Source organism: Podarcis gaigeae (assembly GCF_964106915.1).
Source record: "Podarcis gaigeae genome assembly, chromosome: 8".
NCBI lineage: Eukaryota > Metazoa > Chordata > Lepidosauria > Squamata > Lacertidae > Podarcis > Podarcis gaigeae.
In genome coordinates this window covers 63,030,810-63,050,588 of record NC_139684.1, presented here as the reverse complement: position 1 = coordinate 63,050,588, position 19,779 = coordinate 63,030,810, and the positions used below count along the sequence as shown (strand labels likewise).

The 19,779-nt window shown below is 43.6% G+C and overlaps 1 protein-coding gene across 2 annotated transcripts in view; it reads left to right on the top strand.

The window, feature by feature from the left end:
- RUNX3 (RUNX family transcription factor 3) overlaps positions 1 to 17,358 on the top strand; it is a 224,035-nt gene extending 206,677 nt beyond the window's left edge. For both annotated transcript variants that reach the window (XM_083751840.1, XM_083751841.1), the window contains one exon: positions 11,194 to 17,358. In XM_083751840.1, coding sequence (XP_083607966.1) covers positions 11,194 to 11,702 — 509 coding nt within the window. In that variant the 3' untranslated portion in view covers positions 11,703 to 17,358. The remainder of the gene's footprint in view (positions 1 to 11,193) is intronic.
- The last annotated feature ends 2,421 nt before the right edge of the window (positions 17,359 to 19,779 follow it).

Sequence of the window (19,779 nt, the reverse complement as noted above, 5' to 3'; positions counted from 1 at the left end):
AGACTTTTTCAGGTGGTTTGCAATCTATCGGAACCACCTGTACCACCGGGGCCTGGTAGGGACCTCAAGATCTCCTGCAATGCTTTTGCAAAGTTTTTTTGCAGATAAAGTCGCTCAGATTTAGAAGGAGGTAGACTCCACCGTGGGAGCAGGGCCAGGGCGGGAGAGTGCTAGAGTTCTGTCTGGTCCTGTTACATGGGATCAATTCCAATCTGTTACCTCCAAGGATGTGGACAGGCTGCTTGGACAAGTGAAACCGACCACCTGTCTCCTTGATCCTTGCCCATCCTGGTTGATAAAAGCGAGCCGGGAAGGGCTGGGCGATGGGCTCTGCGGGGTGGTGAATGCTTCCCTCTGTGAGGGAGCCTTCCCAGATCCGCTGAAAGAGGCGTCATTAAACCGCTTCTTAAAAAAACATCTTTAGACCCGGCCAATTTGGCCAACTATCGCCCAGTCTCAAATCTACCATTCTTGGTAGATCTCTCCACCCCCATCGTTCAGCCTGGACACTGAGATCCAGTGCCGAGGGCCTTCTGGCGGTTCCTTCATTGCGAGAAGTGAGGCTACAGGGAACCAGGCAGAGGGCCTTCTCGGTAGTGGCGCCCGCCCTGTGGAACACCCTCCCATCAGATGTCAAAGAGATAAACAATTACCTGACATTCAGAAGACATCTTAAGGCAGCCCTGTTCAGGGAAGTTTTTAATATGTAACGCTGTACTGTTTTTAACACTTGATTGGGAGCCGCCCAGAGTGGCTGGGGAAACTCAACCAGATGGTTGGGGTATAAATAATAAATTATTATTATTATACCAGAAGAATGTCACAAAGACCTCACTTTTTGTTCTAAGTAGGAGCCTCCAAGCTGTTGTGAGGGAACTATGACTAAGAGCTAGCACTGGATATATGCACAGGAGCCAGCTTGATGACATTTGTTTTCAAAAGTTGGCCCCATCAGCTTTGAATTCTTCCCTTCTGTGGAGGGAGGTGCGGTGCGGCTTTTTGTTCTGATGGAACTGCCAAAGCTCTCCTCACCCTGCTTTTTGCCTTGTGGGTTTAGTCATTGAGCTACAACAGTTGAACTGAGTCCAGATATTAAATTATATATTCAGAAGAGCCTCCTCTAGGCTCCTCAAGGGGTTTGATTGTTCCTGGATGCTCCTTTGAACAACAGAAATGAAATTTGCTATGGAATTAACCTTAATCACATGAACAATGAGCCACTAACTTTTTGCGGACACCCACTCAAGCTGGTCCTTATATATACAGAGACATATTGCTTCAGCCTTCAGTGTGACAGTCTTCGGGGAAACCAACAACCCTTAGGATAGTGCAACCCAGTTGCACCCTAATAGAACAGTCTGTGTGGCATGAGAAAGAAATGAGTTAAATAATCAAAGACTTCTGTGAAACTTACGCATGGAGGGCAGGCACAGGCTACAACCTCTCCTCCATCCAAGATATAAGCTTACCCAAAGCATATCCACCTTACAAAGTTGTGACGATTAATATGAGGTAGGCAAAAACCAAGTGGCTAGTGCCAATTTGCCAAATAGAAAAATTCCTGCCCAGCCCCGAAATACAGCGACCGACATAGTCCGTAGCACCATAGCATGCTTGGAGCATCAGCAGCACCCTGAACTGGGAGAGGGTGGGTGGGAGAACCAGTGACGAAAACAGAGGCCTAGGAGAAATTCCCACATAACTCAGCAGGGTGTACGTCTGAGTAGACATGTGTAGGATTGCACTGATAAGTTTCTATTATTATTATTATTTCCTTGATTAATCAGGGGCTGCCTTTTAATTGATTAAATGTTTTTTAAAATTCATTAGCCTAACCCATTAATTGTTTAAATACTGCAGCCTCAAGTCCCTTGTCCTGCCAGTGCAAGGATTTACACTTGTGAAAGGAAACTTTTCCTCCTCTCCTCCCCTCTAAATCTGGTCTAGTGGTTCCCCCAGTCGTCTGAAGCAGATTTGGAGAGGGTGAGGACATGCAAGGGGAAAGGAAATGAGAACAAGGGCGTTGTGCCAACAGAACAAGGGCATTGGATGCCACCTTTACTATTTTTGTAGGTGTCTTAAGTTTTACTCAGTGAAATGTTTCAGACATCAATGGATGTGAACCATCAGTTAAATGCTACGACGCTTAGAAAATATGGCTGTATTGTAAGAGGTTTTAAGGGACAGACAAAAAAGGGCTGAAGGAGTGAAGGATTGGAAATAAAGGCACAGGGAGACACATCTGCCCATAACCCTTCTTGCCAACTATATTTATACATGGGTGTTAAATATCTCCCATGTTTATCCTATCCATCATCATAGCTTAAGCCAGAAAAGCAAATATATATCTTAGGAATGTATGAATTGCTGGATCTGATTTGTCTCGTTGAGGGATGGGGGAGAATACATGAGCCAAAGGAAGCTATCCTTTGAAATTTGCACATCTCTGAATTTTGTGATTCAGGTCTTCAACAAATAAAGTGTACCAATATGTGGATATTCAGCTAAAGTGTTCATAAAAACATATATGATTGAAAATAACATACAAAATAGCAGTATATTAGACAAAACTGCATGCAAATATATATACTAAAATGCTGACAAATTTTCATTACGAATATGTATATTATAGAGCATAGTGATGCAAAAATGTGAACTAAGCTTACGATTGGGAAAATGAGAAACTAAAGTATCCCAAACTAGCAGATTTAATGTTTCAAGGCTTGTTCAAACATCTCCATTTGAGAAAGAAATTATGAGTCACTTTACTTATGAGTGAATCTGTCAATTTCGGTTTCTCTGTTTCTCACACTTTCAATCTTAAGTTCATTTCTCTGCATTTCCACATCAGTTTACAATGTGGAAGATTATTTTAAACATCCTTGTGAAAATTATCAGCATTTTAGTGTGAACTAAGCAGTTTTGCTTTAAAAAAAACACATTTTTTGCAAGCAATTTCCTTTAAAATGAAATTATTTTCACTAAATATACACGTTTATGCACACTTGCCCTTTTTGGAGGGAAGATACATGCTAATTGTGTGGTTCACACCTGTTCATCTAGTGTTGTGTGTGGAGGGTCTGGATTCAGGGTCTAAAAATCACCTAGCCGTACTGCTGTCGGAAACAATGGCCCCTTCCACTTAGCTTGCTTCTATATTGGGAGAAGGGGAGAGGGAAGACCCGGAAAAATGTAGCTTTCTTCAAGCTGTTGCTTCTTGGAATCTGTGAAGTCAGGTTTCCTCCAAGGCTGGTATGAAAACAGAGATGACATTTTATGGGTTTGGTTGTTTGACCTGGAGAGCGAACGGAGAAGCTTGAAAACTCATCTGCGTGCTGCTTGGCAAGGTGAGGTTGCTTAAGTCACCAGCATCTGTGAAATAGGAGGTGGGGAAATCAGGGCAAGTTGTAAACTGGGACTCTGTTTTTGTTATCACTGACCACCACAAGGCAGAGAGAGTGGCCAACCCCAAGCGGCAAGAGTGTTACGCTAGTCGGAACGATGACCTCTGGTTGAACACAAATTCTTGCTTCCCAGTTCCCCGATCCAAAGTGTTGCCATTTCCGTTGATAGATCGGGTCAGATATTTGGAGTGTGCGGGCCCTTGGTTTGCTCTCACAATGGTTAAATTATTACCTCTAAATGGGCTTATTCAGTTAAGGCAGCAGCTGGTGCGATTTTGAGAAGAAAATAAACATTTCCTTCAAATATTTTGATTGGCAGCACGACAAGGAAAATACTCGCCCTCAGAATTGCGAGGGCCCCCAAGAAAGCAATATGGTAACAGACGAAATCTAGAAGGCAGCCCATAGTATTTTTTTCCAGAGCTGAAACCATTAAAAAAGTGGCATTTTTAAAAATTATTATTTAACTGGTGGGTTCTTGCTCAATGTGTGTGTGTGTGTGTGTGTGTGTGTGTGTGGAAGAGTGGGGCAGGGGGAGAGAGAGATTGTCAGCTATAGTGGCAGATAGAGTGAAAAAATGACAAGAGTAACAAGAGGTTTTAATTCTGCTTCACACTGTGAAGCAGAGCAAGGCAGAAACTCCAGGCCACAGTCTTAAGGCACCATTAAAGAGCAGCACATTGTCACTTATTAACACTGTTGTTAAGTACATATAATGGTTGAGGAACAACTGCTTGTGAACTTCCCTGAGGCATCTGGTTGGCCACAATGGAAAACAGGATGCTGAACCACAGAGGTCTTTGGTCTGATCCTTCAGAGCTCTCTTTATGCTCTTATGTTCAAAGATGTCCTATTTAGCCAGAAAGCCTTTTCCACTCATAGAAGGGCTGTTTATGATGGAGGCCACATCCAGACTATACTTTTAAAGCACTATGATGCCACTTGAACAGTCCTGGCTTCCCCCGCCAAAGAATCTTGGGAACTCTAGTTGGTTAAGGGTGCTGAGCTTAGATTACTATTTCCCTCACAGAGCTATAATTTCCAGAGTACCCTGGGTAGAAGGACTGACCATTTAACCACTTTGAGAATTGTAGCTCTGTGAGGGAAATAGGGGATCTCGTAACAGCTCTCAGGACTCTTGACAGTCGTTACCAGGATTCTTTGAGGGAAGCCATGGCTGTTTAAAATGGTAGGATTCTGCTTTTAATATAAAACGGATGTGGCCGTAGTGGAAGACAGGGCTGGCCCAAGACAATTTGCTTTGTGAGGCAAACAAGATGGCGCATGTACACACACACACACACCACACTCTATGTACTGAAGCCAATCAGAACAATAGTTGAATCTTACTTGGACACTGGCAATGGGACAGTTACCTGAGCAGATTAGCTTTAGGCAGGCAGAAGAAGCCACACAGCTCTGCCTTCAAACTGCCACTATCCCCCTTCAAGATTTGGTGCTTGGGGCAGCCTAATGTTGGTTCCTGTGGAAAAGCCTTGTGTGAGAAAAGTGACCTCAAATCCAGAGAGGTTCTTTCATTTGTGAAAGAACACACACTTTTACACACTGTGCCTTCCTGATGTTGTTGGTCTTTAACATCTGTCAGCCCCAGTCAACATGGTGAAACATAATAAGAGCCAGAGTCCAACAACTTCCAGAGGGCACCACGTTGGCTAGCCCTGCTTTAGAGGCTATATTATCCCATAATAATATATTCCCCTCACCCCACCCCTACAACCTTGCCTAACACAGACCAGCAAAAGAATTACTATTTGACACTGCTGACACTGTCAACTCACTGAGTTTGCTTGTGGCATGTTCTCCTATGGAGTCAGTCTCCAATTGCTTCCTTAATGTGACTGATTCAAAATATGCAGGAGAAATCATGTAGTACTTTCCTCCCAGGACTGTACCTATTCATCAACTTTATCCTCCTCTTCTTCCTCACTTAGTGATATTAAAGTGCCTGAAAGAGTCTAGTGCTGTGCAGGAGAAATTAAAATAAACAGGTTGCTGCCCACAAAATCTAATTAAGAAAAGAACAAAAGCTACAAAAATATGGTGGTTCATTATCCGAAGCATGAATGCACTCTGTGTTGCGAGCAAATGCCTTCACCAGGGCATAATTTATACAGAGGCATTGTACATGGTCAAGTAGAATTGTTATTTCAACAAAAGTCCATTTGAGATAAGCAAACATCTCAATGTGTCTTCTTAGACAATGCACACAGTGCCTTAGATGGTTTGAGGGCATCCTGACATTGACTCCACTACCTCCACTGTTAGAACCAACTTGAATAAAATATTGGAGAAGCCCAGGTAAGCTCCACCCTACATAATCACATGACGTGGTACACACACACACACACACACACACACACACATCATTTGAATGGCAGTGCCCATAAACTTGGGGGAGGTGAAGCTCCCTCAGCCCCCAGGAGTTGGCTCCTATGGAACCAGTAATGGTTCTGAATACCAGTTGCTGGAAACCACAGGAGGGGGGAGTGCTGTTGCACTCAGATCCTGTTTGCTGTCTTCCCATAGGTTTCTGGTTTGCCACTGTGAGACAGGATGCTGGACTTCCTGGGGAACTGGCTCTTATGTTCTTGTGAATGTTGTTCTGCTTGGGATGATGAGCTTGGGACGGCATGAAAAATTGCTTTGCTGGATCCACCCAAAGGTTCATCAACATTCTGTTTCCAGCAGTGGCTAGCCAGCGGCAAAGTACATGTTTTGCCTGCAGAAGGTTTTGCCCCTTGGCTGGAGAGGCACTGCCAGACAGTGCAAGCCAGGGAAAGGGAACCTGTGGCCCTCCAGATGTTTCTGGACTTCAGCTCCTATCAGCCCCAGCCAGCATAGCTAATGGTCAGAGATGATGGGAGTTGTGGTCCAACATCACCTGGAAGGGCCACAGATTCCCCTTTGCTTGTGTAGACAATAATGAGCTAGCTGGAACAATTGTCTGACATGGCATAAGACAGCCTCTTACGTTCCAGGTTTACTTTGAAGCAGTGTCATGCTGGACAAAGCTGTCGCTTGTCTCCAGCATCTGATAACCAGAAGCACACCTTCCCTGACCATGCCTTGATTTCAATAACCATTCAGAGCTCTGTCATTAACTTCTCTAGCCATAGCTAGTATGTATATATGTATAGTTAATAGAATGTATAAAGCACCTCATCTTCAAAACCTCCAAGCAGCTTACATAAAATATACATTAAAATTATGATAAAATCAGATGTTAGAAATAAAAAAGATCAACACTTTAGAAATATACTTTATAAAACACATATTTTAAAACATGTCAAACTTACATGTGTGGTTTAGCTGGCTGAAAAAAAAGTTTTTGAAATTTGATCAGAATAATGTTTGTATGTTTATTTTTTTTAAGACTACAGCTCATGAGGATTAGAAACTTGCTTGCTTTATCTAAAAACAAGAAGCAGCAGCAACATTGGTAGATATATTTCTCAGCTGTATTTCTTTTTCACTTTGATAAAGAAGCCCTTTTCTTGGCAGCAACAGCACCAGGAGCTGTCGTGTGTTCCTCTTTGCATGTAGCAGGAAGAAATGCCTAGACCAAAAGCCTACCTCTAGCATCTTTACATAGCTCCCCCTTCCTTTTTGTTTTGTTTTGCAAGCCAACAGTAATTAACACATTTACACTGTTGCTTTTATATTAGCAGCGGGCAGCAATTGCCAAGCGGTGCAAGCTCAGACTCATAAAAGTTGGCCTCTCTAAAAACTTTAAGAGTGTGTTAGGGAGGAAAACAAAAAGGGGAAATGTGCCCTGAGCTTTTTATTTGAATTTGCTCTTTATGGAATATTATTTATGGCGACATGAAATATAATGAAGCAGCGTAAAGGCCTTCCTTTGCTGTGTTCAAGCTGTCGAGCAGCAAATGGCGCCTGCCTGCCGTTTATTTCAAGATATCCATCTCCTGGAATTCCTGAATGCTGCATCACCAAGGAGGAGGAGGATGGGATGGGGCGCAGGAGCAAAAGCACAGGCGGGATCCAATGAGAACATGAATCCGCTCAAAATGTAGATCGGGATTTGGACAGGGGCAACAAGCCGAGGAAATGAAGTTCATCACAAAAGAGAGAGAAAGGGGAGGCATCTCCAAAAAGCCAAAAAATTAAAGAGAGAGAGGAAAAGGTATGAGCAATATCTTAGTCTAGTGAATGGGGAGGAGGGGAGCAATATTATAACACAGGATATGCCCAGCTGAAACAGTTTGCTTGAAAGATGCCCTACAATAAAAGAACATTCTTCAAGTGCACTGCTTTGGTAGCTGCTATCAAGATAAGAGACGTCTTTTTTGCCCCGAGGAAAATAATTGTTGAAACATGTTGGGCACATCACATTATCATAAGTATTTATTTCTCAAGATCAGTCTCAGGTCTTGCCTCGCCTCCTTGCTTTTTGCCTTTTTAAAGTTAAGGGCTAAACTAGTAATGAAATTACAGGCCCATGATGGGATTTTTGAACACCTTTATTAAAATCATCCCAGAAGGGGGACAGGTTGGATCAGGACCACGATACAGCCATTGACCCAATTTCAATCCTCCCCACCCCCAAGCTGCTATCAGCTGGGAGAAAGGTACAATACAGGTATGGTATATAGACATGTTGGAAGTTGCCTTATACTGAATCAGACCACTAACCCATCTAGCTTAGTACCATCCACAGTGACAGGCTTGCAATGGTTTCAGGAAAGGAAGCTTTCCTGGCCTTACCTGAAGATGCAATTGAACCTGGGACTGTCTCCATGCAAAGCAGATGCTCTACCACTGAGTTCTGGTCTTTCCCCAAGTAAACCTGGGTTCAGCCCTAAATATATTGGGAGGGGAGCTATAGCTTATTGGGAGAATGCATGCTTTGGCCTTAGACGGTCCCAAGCGCAAGGCCTTGAGCAAGGGTCGGCAAGGTTTACAGGCCATGGGCTGGATCACCCCCACAGAGATCGTCTGTGGTCTGAACTGGTGCTGCGCGATGCTGAACATTGTGCCTGCACAGAAGCGATTTTCGGCATCTGGACATGCGCAGACATGATTTCCAGTGCCGCTTGGTGAGTCCCTGCGCTGCTTTAGTGCAGCGTGTGGGGGGCTTGCCAAGCAGGTGGCTCAGTTCAGGTGTGGCTCGTGGGCCAGTAAAACGGTCTTCGTGGGCTGCATCTGGCCCATGGGCTGCACGGTGCTGACCCCTGGCCTTGAGCAACCCTTCAGAATTCGCAGCTCTCTGAATTTTGCAGTACAGCTCTACAGCCAACTAATGTGTACAAAAATGCACATATTATGGTAATGTAAACACATAAAGGCATATAGTAGTGAAAGTAACATATGAAAATTAATTACATTAGAGAATATTGCTTTCAAAAATTTGTATATATGGCAAAAATGCTTACAAAACATCTATTTTAGGAGAAATTCACCCTAAAATGTGGCTTAACTTTCATGACTTTTTAAAATAAATAAACATATTTGCAAACTGATGTAGAAGTGTGGAGTCCCCATTGGCAAGAGAAAAGGGGATTTGTGATTGGCTGCAACTCCTTGACACATTACTTCTGTATCTTTGGAGGCTGAGTATGTCTTGAAGGAATCACCAGGTATCAATGCATTCGTTTGATCCCATCTATTCGCATTAGTCAAAGAAATAGAGACTGACAATACCTCTATTCAGTCATTCTACCCATCATTCAATTAAAATTGCAGGCAAGAGAGAGTGCCTGCCTCTCTATTGCACCCTGCCCCCTGGACCTGACTTCTTCCACATATTGAATGAGCAAGTTCTGAGTCAAGGAGTCTGATCTACATGAACATAGGAGCCAGCACCTATGCCCCCCATAAAGTATTTGAGGGGGCTCCCCCCCCCAGTTGATGGGCACTGCCATTCAGATGGTGTGCATCTTGTGATTATGTGTGGCGGGGCTTACCTGCCCCCCCATATGTGATTCAAGTTGGTACACCTGTGCATGAGGAAGTATCCCACACCCTGTGGAATCCAAATTCTAAACCACACAGGGAGCCTTCATGCATAGAAGCATGAAGAGTTTCCTCTTCAGGCCTCCCCGCCTGACACATGGAAGGCAGCAGGGCAGGTGACAAGGATATGGCAGAAACAGGAGAGCCAACAAACATTGCTGCATTTTTCTGCTTCACACAAATAGGGTGAATGCCCTAAAATGGCTTATGTAGAACAGGAACCCACATGAATGATGGTCACCTCAATTAAACTGGTAGGGCAGTTTCTGGAATTGTGGGGACTGAGAAAGCATCCATCTTGGATCAGCCATTTCCCTCTTTCCGCTGTTAAATATTGCTGCACAGAAAAAATAATAACTACATTTCTTCACTCTTTTTTTAGGCCTTCATAGGCAAAACAACAACAACAAAAAACCCCAACCAGTAATAGCATGACCTACAGTAAGCAAGCTTTCAACTGTGTGTTTATCAGCTCTGTCCCTTGGGCCTATCAGCACAAACAGACCACCCACACGAAGGCCTCAGAAGACCCTGGCATAGACTCCAGATTTCCCTCCGCATTGCTCTGTTTGTGTGTGCATATGTGTGCCAAAGCAGATGGACTGACTAGCTTGGGGACTCACTGTCAGAGGGCTGTGCTGTCTATTTACTACACAGCCCTAGAGAACAGCTAAACAATTTTATTTCTGTGTTTACAAATGTGCTGGCCAAAAGCTAGAATAGAAGCAAGCGTATCACTAATACACACGCCCACACATCTGAGTTGAGGGCGCTGGACTGGACCACACTACACTAAAATGATACCTTCACAAATTGGGAGGAGGAGGAGGTGGGGTATGTTTCTATAAATATATAGAGAGGCTCAGCCATTGCCTATCCTCAATGTGATCCAAACTTGATTTCATAGAATCTTACAGTGGGAAGGAGGGTTTGTGTGCTCTCTGCAGCGACATCAGGCGAGTGCCTTTAGGGTGCTCTTTTCAGAGCCTGCTAAAAACTTTTTTGTTTAGGCATGAAACATGTAAAAGCGGACATAGCTTTTGGAAATTTACGAGAGTCTTGGCTGACTAATGGGTAGTATTCAATGTATTGCTATGTGAACATTCCATCTGTGCAAGGATCTCTGCTTGTGCAACAGAACGTTCTCCCCCTCGTCTCCCCGCACGCCCCCTCAATCTGTTTCAGGGACTTTCCCAACCCCCTGGGAGCAGATTTGGGGAGGGTTGTGGAAGAGGAAGGGGGGGAAGTCCCACTGTGTAAATGGAAATCTGTGCACTGACAGGACATGGTAGTTGAATATCATCCGTATGTTTCCACATGTAATTTTAGCTTAACTGCTTATTTTTATTGTGAATTTTTAACAACTGCCTGTTGTAGCAGTTATAACGCTCTGTACAACATTCTGTATGGTGTTTAATTGTATTTTTAATGCTTCTTTTACTTTTTATATATTGCATTTCATTGCATTACAGTTTGAATTCTACAAAATTCAAATTGCAGTACAAGAAAATGCAATATGAGAAACCCAAGAAGTGATAAAAATACAATTAAAAACCAAGGTGAATGTTTAATGTAATGGATATGCCGTCTCCTGTCTTCAACCACAAATCCACAGACATGGCAGAGACCACCTGAACGCAGGTCGTGGACTACTGGTAGGTGGTGGACCACAGTACAGGAACCCCAGACCTATACTCACAAAATGAGCTGTGCCACATGTTCCAGGAGAAGGCTGAAAACTCCAACCCACAGTAACATCCTCTCTCTCCTCTCCTTTCTCTCTTTTCCCCCAAACCAGGTACATCTGAATTGAGTCCGTTCTCTGACCCACGCCAGTTTGACCGGTCCTTTACTGCATTACCGGGCTTCACTGAGACCAGGATGCATTACCCCGGTGCAATGTCGGCAGCCTTCCCTTACACAGCCTCACCTTCCGCCACTGGAATTGGTGGCATCAGCATGACCAGCATGCCCGCCACCACTCGGTTCCACCATACCTACCTTCCTCCACCATACCCCAGCTCCACCCAAAACCAGAGTGGACCTTTCCAGACCAACCCTTCCCCTTACCACTTGTACTATGGCACATCATCCGGGTCATACCAGTTCTCCATGGTAGCGGGGGGAGAGCGTTCACCAACGAGGATGCTTCCCTCTTGCCCAAGTGCATCAGCTGGAAATAACTTAATTAATCCTAGCCTTGCCAATCAGAATGACGGCGTTGAGGCGGATGGCAGCCACAGTAACTCACCTACAGCCATGACAACTCCCGGGAGGATGGATGAAGCTGTCTGGAGACCGTACTGAAAGAGGACTAGGAAACCAGATGCCTTTCACCCTTTTTAAAATTAATTAAAATGCCCAACATGTGCTATGTTAGTTGGTCATTAGAAAGGAGGTGATAACGAAAAGGAGCCGTCAACAACTTTTCCCAATGCACATCACGTTGCTCTTGTAGAAAATATAGGTTGTTAAGTTAATTCAGCAAATGGAGACTGGAGATGGGCTGAACTTTGTATACATTTCAAAACAAAACCCTCCCTCCCTCTTCTTGAAGTTCCTCTTGACAAATCTCGATTGTGTACGCAATGTACATAGGAATGTACAGATTGAAAATGCTCTGTTCCTTTGTAGTGTTGTGGCTGAGTGTGAAAAGCCCTAATCAATCATCTCAAAGGTCATGAAATTTTAAGAGTGAATGAATGAATGAATGTGTTTAGCTCTTCAGATACTGTTGAGAAAGATATGTAAAGCCAAGTTAATATGAGGACAGGACCAGAATGTCACCATGCCCTGCACCGCACTCTTTCTACCATTCAGTGGTGGCCTTATCAGGAGGCAGAATAAGGTAGTCACATCAGGTGGCGAATCTGGAATGTCAGGATATGCTGGAAAGTTCTCCTACACAAGTTCCATTGAGGTGAATGCAGTTGCTTAATCTTTTAGCAGGGCTCGTACGCCAGGGGGAGGAGCGTCTCAGATTTGACTGCAATTAATTTAGTACTGGGAAAGGGTGCTATTTTGAATTTCCTGCTTTATACTACCAAAATATCGTACGCCAGCCGTGAACCTATATGGCCATTTAACCACCGCTCTGAATACACCAGATTCAGTTGGTGGGGTGAGGAGTCGTGAATGGCAACACATACTGTATCGCAACAGGTGTGATCCAGAAGCAGTAAAAGCAGCTGGAATCATGCTGGTGATCTGTTCCTGAGTGGGTTGTGGGCAGGGATTTTGCTTAGGTACTCAAGGAACAGGTTCCTGGCACAAATTTGCATTTGATACATTATGTACAGAGATACAAATTTCTGAGCAAATTATGATAGTAAATGCATAGGGTATTACCCGCAGCACACTCAGCTAACTGCCCAAGAAACAGGGGGAAAGAGGAGGAAAGGAGGTGGAGATCTGGGACCAAGTGCAAAAGACCCAGGGCTCAGACCCCCTGGGCCCCCTACCAATGCCCCTGGCTGTAGGTAGGGGTGGGGAGAAAATTCAATTTCACATTTAAAGGTGAACTTACATCATTTGCACTTTCTGAAAAAATACAAGAACCCAAACACTGTCATACCTCAAAATTTGAATGTCTCAAAATTTTATAAAGCAGTTCTCCAGCCAGGTGATGTGTGCAAAATCCATAAAGAGTCCATCAAAATGCTAATATTAGTGAAAATAACTTGCAAAAATGCATTATATTAGGGGGGATTGAATTACAAAATTGTGTATATAGACAATATTAGGAGAAATTCAGAGTAAAATGTTGATGAATTTTCATAAGGACTTAAAAAGAATTTACAAACTTATGTAGAAATGTGGAGAACTGAGTTTAAGATTGGGGAAAATGAGAGGAACCAAATTTAGCCCATCCGTAAATTAGCCCTTCTCTAGTTTTGGGGCTGAATCTAGCCTTTCGTCTTCACCAGACAGACAAATGGTACATTCCAGCTTCCTTTATGAGCCTATGCATTCATCACCCAGTTGCCCTGTGCATGCTGTACTCTACCAAGGCCAAAGCTCTGGTTCTCATTAAAATATTAAACCTGTGTTTGAGGTGTACCACTTTAGACTGCTGCTGGGGACTTACATTTAGATAGTCTCTCACTAAAATAAAGCATTTCTGGGAGCAGAAAACCAGCATATCGGGGATAGGTATGGAGGAGAAATTTGATTCAGTTCATATTTAAAGTTGAATATATCAAATTTGCACTTTCTGAAGCAATAAGAGAACCAAAATATTTGCACTTATCTGAATTTTGTGATGCAGCTCTGCAACCAAACAATATTACAAAAATGCATATATTATGGGAAAGTGTGTGTGTAAATTAATTTATTAGTGAAAATAACATACAAAAATGCATTAGGGGAAATTGCTTGAAAAATGTGCATTAGTTAAAACTAAAATGCTGGTGAATTTTCATGAGGATTAAAAAAATAATAATCTGAAATTTCTTCATAAATATGAAGAACTGAATGTAAAATTGGAAAAATGAGAAATTGAGAGTACCAAAATTGACAGAACCTTCCATCACTAATCAGAGGGAAGGTTGACTAGACCCTAGCATCTAAGGGCTGTTCACAAGAAAAGCCCCTCACAATCCAGTGAATAAATGAGGAATGAATCTGCCCTTCCCTGACACTGATGGTGCCATTGGCCACACCCCTCCAGAAGCCTTTCAAAAGACACACGTTTAGTCTGAAAAGACCCAATAGCTATAAGTCTGTTCCACACAATCAGGAACCTTGAATGGCCAAGGCTTGCCAGCTCCACAGAGCAGCTCTACTGGGCATGCAGCAGAGCATGCACAGACTATGTGACCCCCAGAAGGAAAGGAGTGCAGCTCAGCAGCAGAGTATATGCTTTGCCTGCAGAAAATTCTGTGTTCAATCTCAGGCTTTAACTGAGGAGTTGGAAAGACAAATGTTAGAAACCCTGTAGAGTCACTGTAGATAGCAATGAGCTAAATGAACCAAATGGTATTGGGGAAGGGGGAGAAATCCAGTTCAGTTCACATTTTAATGCAAACCCTACCTAATTCACACTTCCCAAAACGCTATGTGGACTGAAACACAGCTATCCTTCAAAATCCATGATTCTCTGATTTTTGTGGTCCGGTTTTCCAATCAAAAAATGTGTACAAAAATGTGTATATTTGCGGGAAGTGTGCATCATGAGATTTGAATTGCAAATATGTATGTATTCACCCTACGCTGGTGAAAGCAAACTAATGTGGAAATGCGGTGAACTGAACTGAAGATTGAAAGAACTGAGAGGCACTTGCCTCTATAAGACAGCTTCCTATGTTTCTATGCTAAGGAGCATGTCACTATCCGGGCCAAGGCTAGCAGCAACACTCCTGTTCTTTCCTGGGAACATCCTCCTTGTGTTCATACAGATGGAATATTTTGGTATAGAGGAGCCTTCAGTCATTGAAGCCCCGACCAGCAGCCTGATGTGGTATGACCCAGACACCAGTTTACCACCACAGTGCGTGCCAGATCATGATGAAGGCCTGTGGCTCAGTAGTAGAGCATCTGCTAGGCAAGCAGGAAGTCCCTGCAGGCATCTCCAAGCAGGGCTGTGAAAGACTCCCTGTCTGAAACCCTGCCAGACATTATAGAATACAGAGCTTGATGGAGCCCAGTGATCTGCCTCAGGACAAGGCAGCTTCCTATATTCCTATCATCAGAAGCCCATATAGACGTCTATGTTTAGAGCCTATACTGTCCCACTTTAAACTCCTAGGTATGCAGCCCAGGTTCTGACAAGAGGTGCTTTTAGGTAGGCAGGTATTAGAAATGTGAACAAGTATCTTATTGCTGATTTTAACAGAGGTTGTAAAGCAAAGGCACAATCCATCACCATAGTGGGATCATGACAGGGCATAAAAGACTCCTCCTTCCTCTGCACATGCTGGGCATCACATGAAACCATAGTGCAGTGGAACATTTTGAAGCACCAGAGCCCATCATGTCAGCTCCCAAAGCCACACGCCTAGGGAGCATCCAAACACCCAGTTTATTAGGAACAGCATGACTGTAGTTCTCTGCAGAATTTCCTGTGAGTAAGCTCCATTGAATCCAGTGGTGCTTATTTTGATTGCTTAGATTCCAGTGCAAAACACACTGAACTTAAACAAAAGATCCTACACCAGCTGAAATGCACCTTTAGCTTTTTATTAGAAATGCAAACAATCTTGCAAAGAGGTATTATAATTTAAACCGCTAGCATGAAGTAGAAACCTTATCAAAGAAAAGGAAAGAAGTCTCCAACCTCTGCTTGGTTATGTTCTTCATTTTCTGATTTCCTCTATGCTAATCTGTCACAAGCAAACTTGAAAGCCTTGTTATCACTGCATTCACTTCCACAAAGCAAGCTGGATCCATCACTTAACCCATGCTCCAGCACATGGCAGCATCACTCCAGCTCTGAAAAGGTCTCCCCTGCATTTCCTCTCTACTACCCCACTGACCTCAAATGGGAGACTGCAATTCCTTCATCATCGTACAGCCCAGACCAAATAAAATCAAGTGCACACACACAGCCCTTCTGTTGATGGAAGGGAAGACACAGGAAGTTGATGCTCCCCATTTGGAATAATGGCCAATGTGCTATGGTGTGTGGGGGAGTGTATGTCCAGGAAGGGGGAGGAAAAAACAGAGGACTTTACTGGGTTCTATAAACATCCCTCTGTGTTCATGTTAAACCACATCCTATATAGGTCACTACATATTAACATGGCTCATCACACCTTTGACAAGCCCATTATGTGTATTTGCATCTGGTGTAAAATGAACAACCCCAAATTGTTTTGGTGAGAGCTTGTTTTTAAGTAACTGCTGGCTGCCTCTAATAGAGCCTTGATGGTTTTTCTCAAAGAGGAAAACCAAAAACATTCAGGACTATCAAGTGTGTTCTCAATACGCACTTGTAAACCACATTAGGAAGTACAACCTCTGTCAGCCCAACCCTTTCAAGTTAATGATGGATTGTCATGCACAGGTGTGAATAAAAACACATGTGTTTTATGAAAGGGGTCAAAAATATTTGACCTGGAGGATTTTATTTTATTTTATTTTATGCTTTGCACTATAATATGCTTCTTTAAAAAAAAATGAAATGCACAATTGCTTGTACAGTAAAATATTTTGTTTGGTTCAAGGAATATTTAACTGTAAAAAGAATAAATCTACTTTGGTCTTTATTTGTTATAATAATATAATTCTTTTAAAAAATATGTTGCTGAAGGATCCTATTTCTTAGAACTTGTGTGCGGAAGGTTTTTAATTGGTTGGTTGCTTTTTAAACAGAACAATAATTTGACTAGAATTCTTTTTTTAAAAAAACCCCGCTGCAATCTGTGTTTAACACAGCAAAGACTGGTTTGTTTGTCTGTCTTTTCTTTTTTCCTTTTCCTTTTTTAAAAGGAGCTGATTTTGATTATGAATATTTTAAAATGTGTTAATAATATTTAAAAGGTGAGGGTCTGCACAGTATTCCACCCCTACTTACTGGCAGCTCTGTTTTGAAATGTAGCCTGCCCTACTTCTTTTACATGTAGCACTTCTAACCATCTGGGATGCAGATTCTGTTGCAAAATTCAACAGTCCCAAACCAAAGTTTGGTGAAAACATGGAAAGGTGTTTTGTTTTTGTATGTTTGAACAAGCTTACCTTGCCACCTCTTGCTACTCTCACTTGATGCAAAATGGAGATTCTCCACCTGTGCTTTCTGCATCAACAGCAAAATGGCCTCTCATTCCATCAGCCTCGTTTTGCAGATTCTTGGGAGCTGAGCCAACCATAGCAGAGTGGTCAGCGCTGCATTTCCCTTTCCTAGAAGACAAATAAAAGGTCCATGTTCTTTATCAGATATACATGATGATATTGCTAGGTGTTGCGTGTAATCATTTTAATGCCTTGCCATGTGGAATAAATAAATGTACGGTTACTGATGGAGAAATTGGCTCTTGGCTGTTGACTCTCACCCAGTGATGCTCCTTCCACTGAAGTGAATGGGGATACAGTATCTGAATGTACAGAGGCCAGATGCAATTCCTCGCCAAGAGTGTGTATGATTCCAGATTCCACATGCCCATTACACTGCACTGAGGAGGGGGCTTCTGGTGGAGAGCAAATGCCTGTAGGTTTCTTCATTGTCGTCTGAAAAAAGGCAGCAGTCATGGCCAGGGAAAGGCACAACAATTGCGCCTCTCCATGCTGATACATCTCCTTGCCAAGGGCTCAAGGCACAGGGAGCAGGGATATAGCTCCTTGCCAAAGATGCAAGGGAGTCTGTGTATGCCTCTGGTCATAGCAGTACATCAGACTAGCAGTGTATTATTTTTCAAAGTTGAATCACAACTTGGGAGAAAGGCGGGATATAAATACATTAAATAAATAAATAATTTTCTGGGTGGTATTGCTGCTGCTGCTGTTTTGACAGTTGAACATCTAGCGTGCTTAAAAGTTCAGACTCATTCTGCTCACCACATTTCCCCCATTAAAAAAATCCTAGAATTACAAGGGAGGGCTGTTACAGGGACCCAGACCCTCTACTTTCCATGGTAGTCTCCCTTTACTGTCTTTGGAAGGCTAAAATGGGAAGGGGGGCTCAAGGAGGTGGAGATGGAGCTTGCGATAAATGGAGCACTGCAATCCAAGGACCCCTGAGACATTTCTGCTGTTGCACATGACCAGTGGGATGGGACTGTGGACCACATGCACATTTTCACATTGCAAGGTAGATAGGAATGGTGAATCACTGGAGCTGCAAAAACCATGGGAAGTATTGGCTCCAGTGAGTTTTTTCTAGTTGGGGTGATGGGGGTAGCGGGTGGCAAAGGGATTCTACTGAAGCCTGTTGTCATCTACCTGAGGTACCATACAGAGGGGCCTGAAGCTTTTTGCCACTGAGCATCTACATCATGTGTGAGGAGACTTTGTCCTTGCAGATGTTACTGAAATACAGCTGCCATCTACTACAGCAAGCATGGCCAATGGCCAGGGACAACAGGAGTTCAGGGGGACTTCATGGGGAGGGCAGGCCGAGACCAGTGCAAATTAACAAGATTTGTTATTTACACTGTCCAAATGCCAGTAATTATGTCAAGCAGGATGAAGAGGGGCAGGAGGAGCCAAGAAGAGCCTGCCTTCTGCATCAGGCCAGTGGCCCCTTAATCCAGCATCCTTTCTCATAGTGGCCAACCAGATTCCCATGTTAGGGGCAACAAGCAGGGTCTGAGCACCTCAGCAACACACACACTTCCCTAAGATTTCTTGGGGACCTGTGTAGTAGAATCCAGGCATACTAGTTTTCTGTGTCCAGGGACTCTCTTTATATGGAGGAATATTTAAATCGCACGAGTTCCTTCCTGCAATTCAAATACAGCCCTCACCCTGATTTACCACCTCCATGAGAACTCGGAACATGACAGAAACCAGGCCTGTTGTGTGTGTGTGTGTGTGTGTGTGTGTGTGTGTGAACCCGAGCCTAGGTCAGATTGCCTGGTGTGTGTGTCTGTTCTTTGTGCTTTAAATACAGTCCATGTGCTGCTGAGCCTCGGGATCTCAGTTAAAATTGAGAGTTCTTTCTGACGCCTAGCAATTATTTCGACCCTCCTTCCGCGCACTGCTGCATGCCCCATAGCTGCATTTAGAAGAAACCACAAGAAACACTCAAACGGTGAGAATTTTGCTTCACAGTCTTGACTAACGGAAATATGTTTCTAGTGCAGCCACACAGCACAGAGCCACCTTTTTATCACAGCTTCTGGGAGAGGAAACACTCCCCCGGGGTGTGACCATTATTTGTAGGAACTTTCCGTTCCAAGCTGATCCGAGCTTCTTGGAGCTTGATTTAAGAGTGAAAGAGGCAATTAGAGGGGAGTGGGCAGAAGAAAACATCAGAGGCTCCCTTTGGTACACTGAAGGACTTCGCAAACCTTCTCTGTACCATTATCCGCCAGCTTTTGGCTCAGCTAGGCTTCCTACCCCAGAGAGTTTAAAAATCGCTGGGTTAAGCAGACTTTCTTAATTAACTCCCAGTTCACTGGTTTACCAACTGGAGATGGCTAAATATGACTTTGCAAGGTGTGGCAGTTCAGGAGCTGCTCCCCTCCCATGTGCCAAAGCCCCAGGCTAGAGTGGGTCCTCAATCTCAGTATTGCGCCACTGATGGCAACCTCCTGAGCCCCCACCCAATCAGGCCTCCCCTGCTGCCACCCAGCCCAGAATTGCTGATGCCGCTGCACAGTCTGCTGAGCTCCAGCTGGCACCAGGTGGCTGCCATCTTAGATGTCCCAAAAAGCAATCCACACTGTCAGCATCAGAAAATATATTTTGCCAAATCAAAGGCAGGAATTCCCAAACCGTGGTCCGTGAG